Genomic DNA, 19,974 nt, shown 5'->3' on the forward strand with positions numbered 1-19,974 from the left:
GCTCACAAAAATGGAAAGAAAATTGTTGAAACTGATCCATTCCCCCAGATACATTTCCTGGGGCACATCTGTACCTTTCGGTCCTCAGCAGAACAGAACCCATTTCAGTTTCATAGAAGCTCCCCCTCGCCTCCCACATCTATTTTCAGCCTTTCCATTGACTAAAATTTCCTATAAGCTACTCCGAGGCTGGGCATTTCACCATCATCAGAAAAATAATCAACTTGACCCACAAGTCACAACAGGAGCAGGTATAGGGGGCCCCTATAGAAATAGAACCTGGAGAGATATATAGATATATATATAAATAGAACCTGTATATAGAAATCCCACCCAGGTTCTTCAGAGGCCACATAAGCTAAAGCAAAGAAGTGGCAGATTTCACACGCACCCCCAAAAGCAGATGTTTCAGTTTCATCCATAAAAAGCTTAGTCCCAGGCCACAAATTGGCCAGCTCTGCTCAAGCAGCAGAGACTCTGCTATTTCCAGGCTCACAGGAATGGTGCTCATTTTAGCAGCATGTCTGTTCGTTATTTGGGATGAGTGTCCCCAGGGCAAGGAGGGCCCCGGCTTGTCTGGCCAAGGCTTTGGAGAAAGGAGCTGCAGGCAGAGAAGCACGCTGGTTTACTCGGTTACTCTAAATGTGCAGAACATCTTTAACTGATGTTCTGACTCCGAGAGTTTCAGAGCATCTCTAAGTTTATTGGTGTGAAATCTTAAGTACCTTCCAATGAGGAACTCAAAGTTCTTCACAGACATTTCCACACCCAAAACAAGCTCCACTTTTGTTCTGGTTCATATTCCGTAGGAAAAATCTCAACCAGCTTGGTGTTATCCAAGCCTATTCCCCATTGCCACAAGAAATCACACTGCATTTTCCTAGGCTGAATCCCAACCGCTACGTAAAATGCTCCATAAACTGCCAAAAAACCACAGGCCTGTGGGCAACAAAGGCAAGTCAAAAGCAGTAGTAGAAAAGAGACGAAGGGTTGGTTTGGAATTTAGGCTTGACGATGCTATGCAACTTCACTGCCTAAATTCCCAAGGTCCACAGGAGCCGGGTCCCAGCCCGCATCCTCTCGGCAGCTCCACGTGGACAGACTCTTGCAACAGCACAGTGCTGCAAGAGCTGGACACGCAGCCAAGCAGCAAAACCCCTGCATCTGCCCCACCACAGGGCCTTGGGCCAAGGCAAAACTCAGCGTGTAAGTGCCAAAGGGTCGGACCAAACCTCCTGGCTCACACACAGGGATGCTTTCCCCCTTGGTGCACTGGAATTCCCTAAGCAGGGGCTGTGGCTCCGTTCAGAGGCTGGATACAAAGCACTGCATCCAGCATCCTTGGGCGCTGCTGTGTGCCAAAGGTCGCCGGGCTTCTCACCACACTTCCCCATGCACTGGGGGAGCAAAGGGCTGATCCTGCCCTGCGAAGTGCTCACGGGGACCATCCGAGAGTCAGACCCTGCTGCGGGAATGTGTCTGTGGCTGGGAAAGAAAAGGATGGTGAGACACTGCAGAGGACTTCACCCTCCGTGCCGGCCCTGGCAGAAGGGTTAAGCATGCCTGCTGCCTTTTCTATACATAGTCTTGTAAGACAATAGCCTCCAGCACATAAAGTCTTCACTGCTTCCTGATATAGCTCTTTAATTACAGAGCACTGGGAAAATTGATGGTTCCAGAACAGATACGGCCCTTATTGTTTTCTTCTGTTTTGCATCCTGCAGGGAATCAGGACTGAAATTTAAAAACAAAAAAGCTATAGTCCATTAATAAGCACTGGGGTCTGTTTGCTTCTCCTCTCGGTCCCTGCTCCTGAGGTCAGCAAGGAAAGCATCCAACAGATGCAGAAAGACAGATTGTTTTAATTTAAACATTTGAGAGAGGCAGAGTGAGGGACTTTCTCCCGAAGTGTACAAGACGTGATAATATGCCTCTCCCGATCCCTGCAAACCCTTGCGAGAGAACATTCCTAGCAGTTTTCCTGTATGAGCACTCACCAGCGAGTGCCAAAGGCAGTGACCAGGAAGAAAGCCGCTTCTTCTTCCCACCCTCACGACGCTTTTGGAGCACAGAAACGATGAGGCGATTCTTACTGATCTGCCCTCCCTGTTACAAAAAGCAGAATACCCAAGGGGATCAAGAGAAAAACATCGGCCTCAACAAGAAAAGCATCTGCAGCCACAGGGCTCCAGGCAAGCAGTTCTTATCCTTCAAGGAATCAACAGCTTTCCAAGATGAGACACTGAGCAGCCCATGGGCAGAGAACAGATGCTGTACTCTGGGGATGGACAGCCTCGTATCTTCCAGGGAGAACCCTCCAGGGGCACGTCCAGCGTGGCTCCTGCCCTGCAGCAGGCTCCTCCTGCACGCTGGCTCTCACCGAGTCACACGCCAGCAAGCACAGAGCAGCTCTACTGGCCCCAGGCATCTCAGATGCTGCCAGAAGCTATCCCCTGCCTATCAGCAGCCAAACGCACCTACCACCCACCTCATCCATCTGCAGAAATCTTTAACTTCCATGCAATACCACCACAAGGGTTATAGTCCCAATGCTTCACCACACAAACCAGGCACAGTCCTCCCACACATGAGCTACAAGCCATCAACTCCTGCCTTACTACAGCCCTCAGTCAGCATCATATGCTATTGCATCACTAGCAAATGACTCCCAGTTCCCAGCCATTTGAGATCAAATGGAATTTGTGCTGAATTTTCAGCCACCTTGGATCAAAGCTAAACTGGCAAATTCATTTTGAAGTTGTTTACGGAAATGATCTTGCATTAGATGGGCAAGAGGAACGGTTGGCTTAATTTTCTACCAAAGGTGTATTTTGATGGAGGAGGATAAATCAAAACTCTTAAATTCTTAAAAGCTTTAGTTATTTTTGGAGGAATATCTGTTTTACACCGGAGAAGTGACCTCAGAACAGGAAAAATCCAATGGCTAGAAATCAAAAACGTAAATATTTTTATGTAACATCTCTCAGGATCCAAGTTCTGCCAAACCACCAAAGTGGTGCTAGACAATACGCAGGGGTGTCTGCCACAGCACAGCACCATCTCAAATGAACTGTGGATGTTTCCTTTCCAGGACAGTGAAATGCAATTAGACAAAATGCTAATCACCCCAAAGGAGGGTATTTCAGCCATGTGCAAAAGGAAACCCACAGGCACAGGAGCCCGTGACTTAAAGAAACTCTACCCCATTTAAAAAAAAAAACAAAAAAACACCAAACAAAAACACACACAACAAAAAAACAACCCAAACATTAACAACTTCTGAACTGGCTTCTATTTTCTGGCCTCCTGGCCACCACTGCTGTTTTATTGAAGTTACCCCAGCAGTATCAATTAAAGGAAAACTCCGACCAGGTCCCCATCCTATCCCACCCACTTGGCATCAGCCCATCCACAGCTCACCACTCCCCCTTCCACACGTGCGACCCACGAGCCACATTTCTGTTTTCAGCACTCTGCCAGTGTGGTTAACCAGCTGCCTGGGGCTTGTCAAATGAAGCTTTTGGGCAGGAAATTAAAAAAGCTTAATTTACCGCTGGGCATTTACTAGGGCCAAGGCAAGGGATGGGCCCCTGCGTACCTCCAGGCACGCTGTAGCTCACAGATGCCACCACCCTGCTCCAGCGCTGCAGCTCTGTCCCCTGGGATGGTGCAGGAACCGAGCTATGGCCTTGCTGACACCCGTTGCTCAAGGTGCACACATTTCCTCACCAACATTTCAAGAGGTAATACCGTCCCACCAAAGCACTTTCGTAACACTAATAACCCTCGCTCTAAGTCTTGGAGGAAAGCAGCCTGGCTGAGTATTGGGGCTCTACACATCAGTCTGGAGGTGGCCTTTTCTTCTGGGTACCACTGGGTGTATAAAGCTGAGCACAAGAGCTTACTAATACTGCAGGCTCCAGCTGTTTGTTTTGCAAAAGAGCAGCAATGAGTCCCATGCTTCCAGACCATCACCTTGAGTTTCTGCACACAGCCTACATCAGCCTTTGGAGCCCCCGGCCACTGCAGCTGCCGAACCCCATCTCCAGCCCCTCACTCACTTGTAGGTGCTTCAACACTTCAGCAGATCTCAGCTGAGATTCACTCTTGTAACTCCCTGAAAGTACAGTGAAACGGAGCTGTTTGGCACCAGCTGAAACACCTCACTTGGAAGCTCCTTTTTTTCCATTTCTTCTGAGCAGAATGACACTTGTATTCACAGTGACTCATCTCCTTGACCTTTCTATTCACTTTTAATGGTGCAAGCTGGAAATAAGGGCATACAAACAATGCATTCATTATTCAGCTGGTGAACTGCAGCCCTCAGACCAAATCTCTACCCTGCAGCAGACAAGAGCAGAGTAGATATTCCAGCACATCTAGGATGAGCCCGCTCAAAGACCATACAAACCACTAACTTTGTATTCGAGGGGTGCAGCTGAATGAGCTGCACCAAAAATCACTGTGTACAATGCTGCAGGAGTACGAAAGATCCTGGGAATCTGGCAGTGTCATCTCCAGGAATTCAGCTGCAGTGAATTCTTACTAAAGTATTGTCTTGGAAACAAAAAAGGGGGTGGAGGGAGGAACAGCAGAGGTCTCCATGAGGATACATGAGCTCAGCCAACGAACAGCTCTTCCTATATATCCATACTCAAAAAATAGAAACTCCAGCTGACGTGCAAATGAAACTCTAAATCTGGCCACTAAAACTGCCTGACAGTCCCTTCAAGCAGGAACTCCAGCAGACCCCTTCGTGACCTCTCTTCTCTTTAGGAGTTTTCCCCCCCATCAACTTCTTACAACACTTCCAGCAGAGCTGCAAACTCCCCCATCTTTGCAAGTTACAGCAGCGAAGCGCAGAAAAACAAGGAAGGAAAAGGGCTTTCAACAGTTTGCTTAAAAAGCTGAGCCAGGGGAAAACTTACTGCTTTTTATTTATTCTGAAAGAATTAGCATCTCCCTGGCTGCAGATGCAGAGCTTGGTCCAGGCAGGGATGGCATACAGGGTCATCCCCAGCTGACAGTAAGATCTGATGCATCTAAGCTTGGCAGATCATTCAGGTCTTCAGCAAGCTGCTGCTTCCCAAGGAGAACAAAAGCCCCCACCCCCAAAGGTGACCCTCAGCCCTCATAAGAAAACAGGGTGCCTAGCTCCTTCGGGTGACACCTGGACACTGCTGAGGCTAATGGAAAGCTGCCCCTGAGCACAGGAAGAATGGGGTTTGGTCTTCAAATGTTTCTCCAGTGACCCTAGAGCAGCAGGGCTGAGCACCCCAGGAATACAGCATCAGGCATAGGAGACATCTCAAGGAATCAAACCCACCCTGTCAGGATGAACGCACTTAGCCCACAGCCTGCGGCAGAACACTCCTCAACAAAATACCCAGGAATTACTTTCTCACATCAGCAAAACTGTTGAGTTTCGCCACCCCAAAGCCAGCTAACAGACGGACTGACAGCAGCTTACCTGGCCTCCTCTTCCTGCCCACAGCACAGGCTTCACATGCAAAACCCCACAGGGATATCCAGCACCCTGCTTCCATCGCCATCCCTCCACTTTCCAAAGAGTTTTTCCCCCCCCAGTAAACTGAAGCATGTGGATGCCCCAAGAGATCTGCAGGCTTTGGATTTCATGTATAAAACCAATTCTTCAAAGCGTTCCGAAAACAGTCAATAGAACAGCATAGTGGTCTGTATTGTAACCTACACTACCAATCTGCAAGGAATCTGCCCAAATCTAAAGAAAAACTCCAAATAACCTCCTGGATTTGCAATGTGAGGCACTACTGTTGCTAGACAGGAAAACACCATCCCAGAGAGGAAAAGTATTTTTAAAGTAGAAAACTCCTAGACCACAACCACTAACACAACCTGAGGCACAGGGATGAAAAGGAACTCTTAGAAGGCTCCAGTGCTTGAAAATATATGTTGTTGGTGTATCAGCATCAAACATGTATTAAAGCAACACCTCAATACCAGGTTCCATATGGGGAGACAGGATCAGGCCCCAGGGCACAGGAGACAGACTTGCCTAAGGGCTGGGAGAAAGTCTGCAGAGGTTAGGAGTGTGCACAGAGGTAGCTCATCCCATTCATTCGATCCCCAAACGATCCTTTTTCTCTCCAGCTTATTACACAATCTTGAAGGAAAACTCCAGCATTGTAAAAGCATTAATACCATTTTCATAGTTTCAAACGTCTCTCAACATTCTGAAAGCTTCCAGATGATGCTAAGAATCCTGTTGCTTCTGGAGAAAAAGAGCCCAGACTCAGAGCAACCAACCTCAAAAATGCCTTTTGTGTAGCTCCTTCATTTATTTATTTTAGTTCTAAAGACTTTCCAGACACGTCCACAGAGAAACCACGACATCATTTGGATGGCTCACTCAGTGCTAGGCTTCGTTTCAAGAGCCTTAAAACTTGCCAAGAGTAACCCAGTGGCTAATTGTACCATGTTGCCAACCTAAGATTTTTCCATATAACATTAGATTTCAACAAAATTTTTCCATTCTTTCATGTCTCAATTTTTTTCCTGGTTTTGCTCGTTGTTCCCATACTGTTGTTTTTTCTTTGCTTCACACAAAGGTTTATTTTATTTTTAAGAAAAAAACACCAGCTTACAATCTCAGTACCTATCACATAAGCTCCAGTCTAGCTCCTAAGAATAGAATCTTTGATACACAGCAAGGCTTGGCTGCAACTGGAGAAGACTGTCCCAGGAACCTTCCTCATGCAAGCTAGGAAGGCAAAGAAGAGGGAATGCACTGCCTAGATTGGCAACAGCCAAAGGTTTAAGCAGGTAACAGGCAAAAAACAGGAGGCAGGAAAAAAATATCTTGAGGATCTGAAGACTGCATTCAGCTTGCCTTGGTCAAGGATTTCCACCCACAGCCGAAGAACCAAGCTGCTAGCTCAGGACACCACTGCTGATGCTCAGCCAAAGGGGGACAGCCAAACTCGGTAATGGAACTGTTTCCTGATACAGATGCGAGGCTGCCTTCTCAAGAAAGCACAAGACAGTGTCCACCTGGAAGGGTTTCCCTTCCCAAAAATCTCCCAAAACCTCCCCAGCAAGCCACCATGCCATTAGCAGGGAATAAAAACCTAACCAACATCTTCAGACTGCTATTCCTGACAGCTCTGCAATAGCTGCACTCCGAAGGGGCCAAAACCAGAGATAAATCCAAATAAAAGTAAGAAGAGCCCAAAAAGGCACTGAGCAGTCCCAATCCAGAACACAACCAAGCACCATGAAACTTCCATGCTTCAGTAGAACGAGAGCTTTTGGTTACACCAGCCCTCCCTTGGGGCTCCCCAGCACATCAGTTGATCCAAGGGGGACCCCCTTTTGTGGGGACAGGGTCTCTCCCAGCACAATGCCAGTACCGGGCCCTACTGCTTATATCAAACACGCTTGCTGTATAGCCAAGACAGATGGCTGTGCTCCGCACTGAGAAGTTAAAAGTCAAGGACCTATAAAGGTAGTGCAGGGAAACTGGTGAAGGTTATCAGGTTATCCAGCTGAACTCCAGAAGCGGCATAAATCACAGGCGCACCCACCTCTGACACAGACTTTTACTTTGGGACAAATCCTGCAGAACTTAAATTTGACCCAGCTCCAGCAGATGACTGTTTAAAGCCTCAGCATTCCCAAAATATCCTCAGCAGTAGCAATATCGGAGACTTGCAGCACAGTCAGGGCTTTCCTAAGTATGAGTAGAGCCTACGCTGGATAAAAAGTGCAGAACAGGGAGTGGAAGAAGTCTTCCTCTACATGAAAAGAAGTCTGGGAAGAGGTATGTTTTGTGGTTCCTTCCTGGTTTACTTCCCAGACAATTCTTCTCTTTTCAAACAGCAGTTTCCATTTACCAAACCTACATACTGAAGAGTTATACTCAAGTCTTCAACAGAACCCAAACAATGTTTTAAACCTTTCTCTGCAGCATAATTCATTTTATGAAATGATAGCTGCATCCTGAGGATAGGACTCCTGCTAAACAAACCAGGCAAGAGCATACGTGGGCGAGTGTGTACATACATGATGAAGTGCCAAATTTATACTTGTAACGCAGCAGGGATTTCCCCCTTCTTAGGGGCTGCTGCACTTCAAAGTCAATTCACGCGACAGCAGAGCATGAGCTCCGAATGGAATCGCTCTTCCCAAATCATCCTGGACCTGGGTACCTCCACCCCAAACCATGCCATACGCAGACTGTCTTAATGCCAGCGGCCACCAGCAAGGGCCCTAACATGACCCTTTGGAAGTCCTTTAAGGCCAAACAGCCCACACCTGCACCATTTGTTTGAACAAAGTGCTGGACCCATCTCCACACCCGAGGCGTTTGCTGCCAGCCAACAACTGCCGGGCTCAGCTGCCCGCTTTTCCCAGGTCCCACCGCTCTCCAGACATAGCCACAAGCAACCACACAAACACATAAATAGTAAAAGCATCAATCACCATGGTGATACCTTCATTTGAGAACTTTTCTTTTTTCTTTTTGTTTTACATACACCATTTCCCCAAGGACCTGCTGGTCTGCGCCCCCCCTCCCCCCCTTCATTACCCCTTGTAGATTTGCTGGGCCAGAAAGCCCCTAATCCTCAATCTGCTCGTGGGGAAGCGTTCACAGCAGTATTGCTCTGTGCCGTCTTCCCAAGCGTAGACTTTCACGTTCACAAAGAGTGACTGGCATCCATCCTCCACCTGCTTTGGGAAGGGCAAGATTTGCGGTGCAGCCCCAGCATCCAGATAGCATGGGGAGAGAGAGCGCACAGGGAGCACGTCCGAAAGTCAGGGCATAAGACAAAAAGCTAAGAAAAGTAATTGTTGAAAAGACATAATTGCTAATTCGTTTTACCTCCACAGAAGAGAAAAACTCAGAACTGAAGAGCAGTTTCCTGGAAAGTACTCCCACAGATTTACTTCTGAAGTCCAGACAAAACTCAGATTACCTAAAACGCATCTACAAATGGTACTTCACACAAATGCCTCTGCGTTACTGGCATGTGCCAAAGCAGCGCCTTCTGCTTCTCAGCATCTGTCGCAACGCTTTGTTTCATCTTTGAGATCAGATCAGTAATTCAAAGCAGTTGTGAGAACACACACTCTAAGCCTGTGCCCTGAAACCAGGCTGCAGGACAGACAGGGAAACTTTGAATCACCAAAGCAGGGATGGACAGGCAGCACCAGACCACATCTTCAGTGTCTGAAGAAAAGCAACTGGGTACGTGCTACAGAGGGTTATAGGACACCTACGTGCCATTAAGGGTCCGGGCCTCTGGGACAGTGGCAAAGATTTTCATGTTGGAGTTCTGAGAAAAAGAAAAGGTGCTAGAGAATTAAAACTTTTATGTTGAACATAGTCTACAGCACAGCTGCTGGTGCCATACACAGAGAAATGGCACTCTGTCTTTTCTTGGGAGCTACCAGTAGGCTACACCCAGTTGAATAAGGCTCACACCTCCGCATCTGCATCACCCTCCCACAGCAAGAGGTGGGAGATCAAAGCAGGAGCCCCATCACCGAGTTACACCCCAAAGGCTTCTGACAGATGTTGATACAACCCCTGCAACACTGTGATCTGACTGCAAGTCACCACATACAGATCTCAGGTTGGAAAGGACCCATTAGGATCAGAGTCCAACTCCCTGCTCCTCGCAGGACTACCTAAAAATAAACCATATGACCAGGGACATCATCCAGATGCTCCTGGGACTCTGACGGGCTTGGTGCTGTGACCACCTCCCTGGAGAGCCTGATCCAGTCCCTGGCCACCTGCAGTGCGGAGCCTTTCCTAACGTCCAGTCTAAGCCTCCGACACAGCTTCATTCCATTTCCTTGTGTCCTGCCCCTGGGGAGACAGGAACCTACTAGTTACGAGTTGCTCTAGATTTCAAAAAGGAATGAACCTGATAAGTCCATCTCTGACAACGAAGCGTAAGGGGCAGGGACAGTACCCATATAAAATAAGGATGCACATCCCCTTGATGGTACCTATTTGTTCTGGGGCAGACCATGTCTGCAAGCAGCAGGAGTAACACCAAGCCAGTTTTGTTCATTGGGTTCAAAGAGGTTGTATACGTGAGGATCCAGCATTACAGACCTTTTTTATTGGTAAAAAGAAGTTGTATATGTGAAGGATGCTGCGTTACAGACCTGAGCGAGCAACGCCAGCGGGCGAGTCCACACTTTTGTCCCTCTTTGTATGCCAAGAATTAGCAACTCTTCAGCAGGTTTTTGCCTTAGAGCTACCCCTAAAGACCAGAGATGAAATGGAATTTCTTCAGTCCTCAGTAAGCGATTGCCCAGGCAACACTGTGATGCTTCAGAGTGAAGAGCTAAAATTCCCATCAGCTTTGGTGGGAGCCATCTTGTTGGCCGCGACTCTGAAACCAGCTCCCGCATCCAGCATGGCTACAGCACCGCAGGGCAGCGAGCGCAGGAGCAGCCTTCAAAAACCAACCCGAAGGGAAGGGTCAGCAAAGTTTCCCTCTTGACCCCAGCTTACATGGGAGAATAATATATTACCTCAGCTGAATGCCTCTGCTGTGTCCCCTGGCCGGGGCATGTTCAACAGCTGGGTGCTTTTAAGTTAAAGCCCTGTTCCAATCTGGCAATTCATTGACAGCACAATCCAGGTTTTACACTGGAAATCAGATGTGCCACCAATTCCAGACTTATAAAGTCATATTTCTTCTTGTAAAACAATATCAACACTTTTGATTGGCAAAATATTAAACAAAACACTTCTAACTGGCTGGATAAAGATTATTTTTTTTTAGTTCACTCTAGATGACTGGGGAAGAGCCAAGCAGAAAAGCAACAGATGGTAACAGGATACTTCATAATTTCCAGCATTTTTATTTCTTTTAAAGGGCACGCCATGTATTCTTATTACACTTTTCTTTGCCACTAAAGGAAACTGCTGCTTCCAAAAATTTTCACCCAGAAACCTGATTTAATTTTACAGGGATTTGTAAAAGCAGAGGCAGATTCCAACTTTGTCTGTGGGTTAGATTTTTGTGTGACATCATCTGTTAAGATATGGGAAAATCTGAGCTGGAAGGGCAGTGTTCAGAGGCAGTTCAGTTCGTGTTGCCTTCGACATTTTTCTCTATATTTTTCTGGAAACCCTCTCTGCAAGGTGTCTTCCCCCTTCCTTTGGAGCCATCTGATAAATTGCTGTTTAAGATTACAGAGAGGATTCACCTCTCCATACAGAGAAGCCATCTAAAATGAAACAGAAACAAGCAATCTGAGCCGAAATAAAACCAAAGAGAACTTGGAAAGATTAAAAAAAAAAAGAGCGATAAAGAGCATTAGTCAATGCCATCAGCAGTCCCAATCTGACTCCTCCCTCATCCAAATTATTTGATGTCCCATTAAAAGGCTCATTAGGAAAACTCTGAGCTTTTCATTGCAAGAGGCATTACTTGGAGCTGCATATTGGCCCTACAACAACTCTCAAGCCACGCACCACAGCTTTGCTCCAGCCAGCCCTCTGCTTCCCACCGCTGCGGTGAGACCAAAAAGTTTTAGTAAAGTTCCTAGGTGCCACTAAAAGGAGCTGGGTCTTCTGTCAAAGCTGGCTGAAGGATATTCACCAACAGGCAAAATGCCTACGGATGCTCTAAAACCATTAAACCGTTCACATAGACAGAAAAAGGAAATTTTTTTCATCTTTGCCTTGAAACTGAACTGGTAGCAATTCGTTTTCAACTAACACAAAGTAACAGAGCAGCCTGACAAGCTGGCTGGGCAAAAGGGGAACTCGGAATGAGCTAGGATCACTCCTAGATAGAAGAGTTCTTCTAGTCACAGAACTCCGAACAGTCCCTTACTTTCACAGTACAGCAAAACTCTTGTGGTAGCTCCGACCACCGTTAGTTTTTCCCACAGTGATGTTCTAGAGGCATTTTATTCATTGACTAGCAACTAATTTTCCATCTTGCTCAGACTTTGCAAGCAAGCCATTAATGAAAGCATTCCTCATACGCCCACCTTTTCTTCCTTAAGGTCATTTAACAACCTCGAAATTATAATTTCAGGCAATCACACTGCTATATACAGAATCCCACACGTGTTTGTCCTGGTAACACACAAACCACCCTGCAAACACCGCTTCCTAGAAAAAAATACCCAGAACACACAAAAATTCAGCATGAAAGTTGAATCCCAGGCAGCTCAGCTCTTCGGGGCACTTCTCCGTTTCTCGAGTTACCCTGCAGAACTCAGTTTAACTTTTCCCATTTCAAAAATCAGCATCGCCAACAAACCGCTTTGCATTTCCCCCCCTTGAAATACAACATCAAAAGCCCTCAAAGAGCCGATGCCTCCAAGTGTCTGCTCCATACTCAAGGAAACACTGGGAAAACACAGGGAAAACTTTTCCAGCAGACCTCCCGGTCTCCATCTGCCCTGCTCTGGCATTGCACAGCCCACCCGGGGAAGGCAGACATTTGGAAAGCAGAGCTCTCCAAACCCGCTCTGCAAACCCAAAGCGGCCAATTAGTGAAATAAAAGTATTTAGCCTCGCTCCTGTATGATTGTAAAATTTGAAAACAAAAAAAAAAAGGCATTCCAGGATTTTTCTGGCTGCATGTCTAGTGCTGTTGCACATCTGGTACTTCACAGACTTTCCTTTTGCAACGCTCCAGGATTTTAGGGAGAAATCCTGGTTTACTGGGGCTGGGGAGACTGGGGGGGTGGGGGTGGTGTGTGTGGGGGGGTGTGTGTGCAGAGTGAGCCTTGGGGTCCTGAGCAGAAGCGGCTGCAAAAAGCTTTTGTGTAGCGAGATCTGCCGCTTTGATGCAGAGGGAACAGATTCCTGCAGATTCCTGCTGGACAAAAAAAGTTTCTTCTCCTCAAGGAGGAGGAACTGCGCAAGGCGAGAGGTTTCCAGTTGCCTAAATATACATTCGCAGATATATCCACGTAGATATATAAAGACCTAGAGCCTCCAGAAACCCATCCTGACTTTTGCTCCAGAAAAAAAGAGCCCAGCAACAGGCAGCTCTGCTCTAAGAAAAGCGAATAAACTATTGTTTTAGGTTTTTTTCCCCCTTTTACGGGCCCCCTGACAAACGGCATTCGGAGACTCGGGCAGCTAAAGGAGGCTGGGTGAGGTTTGGGTTTTGTGGGGTTTTTTTCCTTTTTTTTTTCTTTTTTTTCTCCTCCTTTCTTTTATATTTTTTCTTTTGTCTTTTTTTCTTTTTTTTTTTTTCTTCTTTTTTTCCTTTTTTTTTTCCCCCGGAATGCACTGAGCAAGGGAAGGCAGCTGCCTTGCCCCGCACAACAGCCCGCTCGCCCTCCCCGCTGCCACCCGCCTCCCCGCCATCGTCCCGGGGATGGGGTGGGGGGCCCGGGGGGTCCCTTACCTGCCCGGCCGAGGGACAGGGCACCCAGCAGCACCAGGGCAGCGGGTACCCACCAGCTCCGTATCCAACTGCGCCTTTTCCACCGCGTGTGCGTATCCATGGTCCACAAAAAACGGGGCACCAGCTCGGGACAACTCGGGGGGAAAGGGTGAAAAAAAAATAATATATACAAGCGAAGAAAAACCGCTCAGACCCCCCCGCCAGCCCCCCCCGGAGAGCAGCCGCTTTTTATAAAGCCATGGGGCGGGCGGAGGGCTGTGGGGGGCTCCGCCGCGCTCACTCCCGGCCCCTGCCTGCTCCTGCAGCGCAAAACTTTTCTTTCTCTCCCCCCACCCCCCTTTTTTTCCTCCTTCTTTTAAACCCAAGGGCAGAGTTTGTCAATCCCGGAGCCGCGCAGCAAATCAGGGCCGGGCGGAGCGGCCCCAGCCCGGCCCCCGGCCCGCCCCGGCCCCGCGGCAAGTTCGAACGCTGCGGGGCTGCCCCGCACCCGGCCCGCGGCTACGGGCACCAGCCGCACTCGTCCGTCCCTTCCCCTCCTCCCAGCCCCCTGCTCTTCCCGACCCCCCCGGGAATAGGGCCTGGGGCTGGCGGAAGCATGGAAAGTGCAGGGATTTTTTTTTTTTTTTTTTGGGGGGGGGGGGGGAGGGGGAAATAGAAAAAAAAAAAATTGAAAGAGGCCACCGCCTCAAAACGTGAGTGCAAAGGGTAAAAGTGCAAACAGGAAGGAGTGGGAGGGGAAGGTGGCATCCCCCCTCCAGGCTAGCCAGGCACTGGGGTGGCAAAACCCTCTGGCCAGCCAGCAAGGGGGCAGCTGGGGGTGTGTGTGTGGGGGGGGTGTGTGTGTGTGTGTGCTTCGGGACATGGTTTAGTGGTGGACTGAGCAGCCCTGGGTTAACAGTTGGACTTGAGGATCTTAAAGGATTTTTTGCAGTCTGAAGGATGCTGTGACAGTAAGGGATGGAAGCGCTGCTGGCCCTCTGGCCACACGCAGCTTGTCCTGGTGCCCAGCACTGTCCTGCTCCTTGAGGCTTTTCCTCTCCCTGTGCCGCTGATCACCTTCCCACATCAGTGGTGGCTCATGCATCACACTGGTAAACATCAACTTCAAGTGATTCTACTCCTTCTGGCATTGTATAACAGCAATATTACAACAGGACTGAGAAAAAAAAAAAAAACCAAACACAAAAGCTGATTGACTTCCCCACACCAGATCCCCTCCAGGGACCTGAGGGAGGGTACTGCTGAAGGAAAGGAAGACAGACCTCACACTGTAGGAATAGGTGGCACATGATGCTGCAGACCCCTCAACAAAACCAAGATCATGTCACCTGGAGACCAGAGGAGGAAGAACAACCAAAGGCAGCCCTCTTCCCTTCACAAAAAGGCTTTCAAGAGTACCCATACCTGCTTTGTCAGTGCCATTAAAGACCTCAACATCATTGCTAGCACCATCCAGGTGACAGACCCAGCTCCTGTGACTTTTGTAGTTGGAGTTGTAGTGATTTTTCACGGAGCAGTGATTTCATCTGTAGACTTATACCCTGAGCCACACCAAAACACCTCAGCCATCCCCAGTCCTTGCACAGCAGCATCCTTAAGGCCTCCATCGTTCCACAGGGAAAACACCATTGCCATCACCTGAGCTCCCACACTCTGCCTACCCGGGACTCCAGTTGTCTGTAGGCTCAGTCATTCAGCACTGCAAAGCACCTGAGCAGTCACTGGCCATTCCATTATTTATGTACAAGGAGGGCAATGTATGAGTCAGGGGTCACTCATCCTGTCCCTGCTTTGGGCTGCCTGATGGAAGACCTCAACACAACAGGGGCTTATGTTGAGCTTTAGCTTTTCACTCAGCATAAATCTTTGACCTGTTGGAATGAAAGTTACTTGGATGGATAACTGATATCAAACTAATGCACCAAAACCTACAAGCACAGGAGGCCAAATCCAACCAGACAGAGAGGAAAGGGATGCTCCCTGTCCTCTCAGTTTGTGGCCTGATTAAGTTATCTAACAGTTCAATGGAAAGAAGGGCTGTAGGAAATCTCTCCTTTACCTCTGAACCTGTTGAGATGCCTTTCTCCCCCTCCTACAAGCCTCCCCATGAAATTGTAAAGGCTGGAGCATGAGCCACACACGAGAAGAGATTCTCTGCTGAAAGAGCCTTTCACCAGAGGGAGGTGAGAGGCAGATTGGCCGCAAGCCCCTGCGTCAGGAGCTGGGAGGAGGCATGCAGCATGCATGTGCTGCCTGCAGCCACGTGTAAGGTGGGTACGGTGCCAGTGGCACTCCTGGGCAAATCTCTCAGATGAAAAGCCCTTCCAGTTCTTGCCTTTCATGAGTAACCAGATGACTAGAGGCTGGAGAGACAAAGTAAGTGATTCTCCATATCCAGGAGGAGCCTGGAGGCAAGCTCTTCCAGCACAAATAACACCTGCACAGCCCTGCAAACACCACTGCAGAGCACCCACTGGATGCAGCCCAGCAATGGCAGCGTCTGTCACCACTGCACCTTCCTCCTGCTTTTAAAACATCCCATCACTCACAGCCACAGCCCTTTCCACAGGCTCACAGCTGTCTCCGGTATGGGGCAGAGAAGCTACTCCACAGCTCACAGACACTGCATGACAGATGCTTTTCTTCCCATTTTTGTGGACCACGAAGCATCCCAGGCATATGGATGTGGAACTAGGACAGCCAAAAGCACCAGCAGACCCCGTGGGTTGCAAATACCCTCCCCTTCCCAGTAACCCTTCTTATTATGATAACGAAGTCATAACTTGAGCCACAGTATTTCTGTGGATGCCTAGTCACCCTTGAGAAGCACTACCAGCCCCGCTGACAGCAGGGGTGTCCGATTTCGGCCCCAGTTACACAAATGCCAGGATTCTGGGTCTTCTCATCCCAGATTGGCATTTCTGATCATACAAACAGCTCATTGTTTTGGAATGAGACCCTGTTTTGTCCTCTCCAGCTGCAAATGAAAATCCCGGTAACACCTGCACGCTGTAACCAAAGCATTGACATTCCCTGCCCTTCCAGAGGCATACAGCTGTAAGAAGGGGGATACCTGAAAGCATCAAGAGCACTGCAGACAAGGAAATCAAAGCAGCTCAGAGCAGTATGCTCACTCACCCACCACCCATTTTCCAAGGGCTCTCAACTCCAGAAGCAAACCAGATTACCCAAACCTGGACCCACATCAGATGCAAAGCAACTTTGCTTTACACCACTTGAAAACCTGGCCCAGGAAGATTTTGCCAAGTAGTAAGTCTGAGTTTCCAGGTGATTTCAAAGCTTGCACAGACCTGTTTGCCCCTCCTTGACAATAACAGGGAAACACAGAAATCAGCTTGTAATGGCAAACTGGAAAATTCCAGCATCTACTTGCCAAGTTTAAAGCACCAACCACTGAGTTGGAGCAGGCTGGATCATCTGGTGGTGCGAACTCCAGGTAGGTTTACATGAGCTGGCTTGGTCAACACCAACTCCGAAATCCCTCCAGCAGCCAGTTGGGGTAACATCTGAACAGCCAAAGGAATACAGTGCAGCAGTGGCAGATGGCCAAATATCTTTAAGGAACAGCAGTTTATAGAAGTATTTTCATGACTAAATGCATCTTGAGCCCAGCTGGCTGTTGTTTATAGGACAGAGGACACATTTGTGAGCTTTTGAAAAAGCTTACGATACATAGGTAATTTTTTTCCAAAACCGTGTATATGCTATGAAGCCAGACGTAAGCATTCAGCCAAAAGCCCCAAAAGGCCATTACTCTGTAGTTTGAAAAGAAATATTGGGATAATCAGAAAAAATAGCCCTAAGTGTTACTGATAAAGCAGTTATACCCTATGACCAGCTGATGATAACAGACTGAAAAATGAGACTTTCTTAGAGTTACCTGAACTATTGCATAAATAACCAGGAAAGACAGCTGCTCTCAGGAATGATTTCAAATACTGTTTATGAAGAGCACATGTGTCTGAAAAGACTGTTTTCCTCTGCAGTCTTACTGTCTGCCTTTACTCTTTACAAACGTATAAACAGTTATATCCCCACCCCTAACTCAAATTTTATGAATTGCCTTATGCTGAAGTCACAATCCTGACTTATGATCTCACACCTGTTGCCATGGAAATGATTGCTCAGCTTCAGAAAAAAAACACACATGAGAATTTAGTACTACTGAAACATTTTGGATTGAGCAACTTGACAAATAAAGGTATCCATTTATCCACAGCAGAAGCACCACATCTGGTATCCCAAAACTGAACACTTCTCAAGCCTCAGTGCTCCATACAATCTTTAATCTGAGCAAAGCATTTACTGCACTATCCAGGACTGTTCACATCCATCCCCATCTTGTTGAAGAGCTGCCGTGTGGCAGCAGCTTCCCCAACACCCCAAAACCTTTCCAAAAACATTGTTTTGAAATCTGCATTTCTAGAACATGGTGATTCACAACACAACACCACCAATACTGTAAGTGATCAGGCAATACCAAACATGCAGAGCAGATACTGCTATGTTCCATCTAAGACTCCAGGCTGGCTGGTGACACAGTGAATAGATTCAACAGGTACCTCCCATGCATGAAAAATTTACAGCTCTAGAAAGAGTTAAGTATTTTCCAACCAGGAAGGAAGGAAAAATAAACAACATAACACAGAAATAAAAACACCACTCCCATGGTTAAGCACCTGTTTGGGCTCTGCAGGCCAGTTTCTTTACAAAACAGCCACAGTGCTGTGAGAAGAAGAGCTGGACAGCCAATTCTCCCAGATCCCAGCTGCTCTGGTGGAAATTCAAATCTGATTTTTGCCATGAGGTGGTACCAGGACAAGTCCCATCAGTGGAAAGATCAGCCAACACAAGGTGGGGTTTGTTTTTTGTATGTTTAAATGTTTCATAGTCAAAGAGGTTTGTTTAATAGAGGAAATAACATTATAAAGAAAACAGACTTTCCACTCCTCCTCTTTTTCCAGTGTTGTTGCCTTCTCTTCAGCTTCATGTTAAACGACTCCAAGCCTTGTATGTGTTTGAACCATACTGATCTATTAAATGCAGAAGGACAAATTGCACCACGGTGCCTATTGAGGAGGATGAACTCAGTTCACCTTCTTCCCCTTTCGTCTAGCTCCTCTCCGTGCCCAGAGCCAGCCTGGAAAACTGGTAGGAGTTGCCATTCCCTCTTCATATCCCTGTGTTTTATTTCCTCATGCCCTATGATCTGCAGTCAATGGCCCAGGCTAAACCCTGTATAATCTGTCTAGACTTGAGGGGGATAATCCTTGGTGCTACAGAAAGAGTTACATTAAACCACAAGGCTGCACATTAACAAAGACCTGTGACTTACCCTATGATCTTCACAAGGGTCAAAAAATGAAGAAGTCCCAAAGTGACTTGGACTAAACTCTCACTGACCCCAGCGAAGGTTTTGTTGAATACAGAGTTCATTTTCTAGCTCCAGTTTGTCCATCGTAATCATGCCTGAAGATTAAAGGTGAGCCCAAACCACAAAGCTTATGCACAGGTCCAAAGTCACCCAGCAACATCTGGCTGCAGGGGCTGAGCTTGGATGCCTGTTAGGAATGTTTTCAGCTGGACCACTGTGGTGTTCATTTTCAAGCCTTTCACAAGGAAGGCTTTAGATATTTTTCCCCAGGAAAAAATTTTGGTATTTTTCCCCAGGTTTGGGGTTTCCCCCTCCCTGTTACTCCAGGAATACAGATAAGTAGACGTGCTGGTAGTTTTGAGAACTGAGGTCACCTGCTGCCTTACATTTTCTGAAATAATACCAGGACACGAGTTAATTGTGCTCATCCCCAGTAACCTTCCCTCATTACCTACCTCTTCAACCAATCACCAGGCCATTTTTGCCAAACATTCCTTGTATAGTTACTTCATATTAGTAAAAAAACATCTTTGGTAGCTTCTAAGCATAAGCAAGATTTGGTGTCTCACCAAGGAAAAAGCCAGTAATTGATTTTCCCCTACCACATTAGCTACAATTAGCTTCTTTGAGCCAAGCTCATTCCTAATGAGATGTGCACTAGAGTCCTACCCAAGAAAGCCCTGAATCCAAAATACAAATTGCTGGAAGTGCTGGGATATAACTTCTGCTGACTACTTATTCTGTGTAAGTCTTGGTCTATAGCATATGGAATAGCTTTTGAAGCACAGCAACCCAGCTTCTTCCCTGCAGAGCTTTCTTAGAAAGATCCATCTCTAAAGTTGTCTTTGAATTTCTTTGGGGGATTTTAGGACTGTTCCAGAGCTCTGTACTCTCCAAAGCAGCCCATGCAACAAGTGTGTGCTACCTGTGCGTATGTGAGGGCACAACACCAAACACTTAAAGGTTAGGGCATGCATGGGAATGCTGGATGGAAATTAAATAGTGCAAAATTCAGCCTAAGATGTCAGGAAAAAAATCCTTACATTAAGATCTCCTCAACCATAGAAGATCTGTTAGAGTTCCTTGAAAGAAGCAGTGAAAACATCCCACTGCCTGAGTCATATCAAAGCCGTCTGGATAAACGTGTACGCTGTTGGGAACAATCCTGCACTGGCATGGGAGTGGGTTGGATGACCAGAG

General features: G+C 47.4%; 1 protein-coding gene across 2 annotated transcripts in view; it reads right to left on the reverse strand.

The window, feature by feature from the left end:
• Positions 1–13,721, reverse strand: part of COL5A1 (collagen type V alpha 1 chain) — a 160,382-nt gene extending 146,661 nt beyond the window's left edge. For both annotated transcript variants that reach the window (XM_037399981.1, XM_037399980.1), the window contains exon 1: positions 13,380–13,721. In XM_037399981.1, coding sequence (XP_037255878.1) covers positions 13,380–13,479 — 100 coding nt within the window. In that variant the 5' untranslated portion in view covers positions 13,480–13,721. The remainder of the gene's footprint in view (positions 1–13,379) is intronic.
• Between the last annotated feature and the right edge of the window lie 6,253 nt (positions 13,722–19,974).

Source organism: Falco rusticolus, chromosome 9 (genome assembly GCF_015220075.1).
Source record: "Falco rusticolus isolate bFalRus1 chromosome 9, bFalRus1.pri, whole genome shotgun sequence".
In the NCBI taxonomy this organism is placed as follows: Eukaryota; Metazoa; Chordata; class Aves; order Falconiformes; family Falconidae; genus Falco; species Falco rusticolus.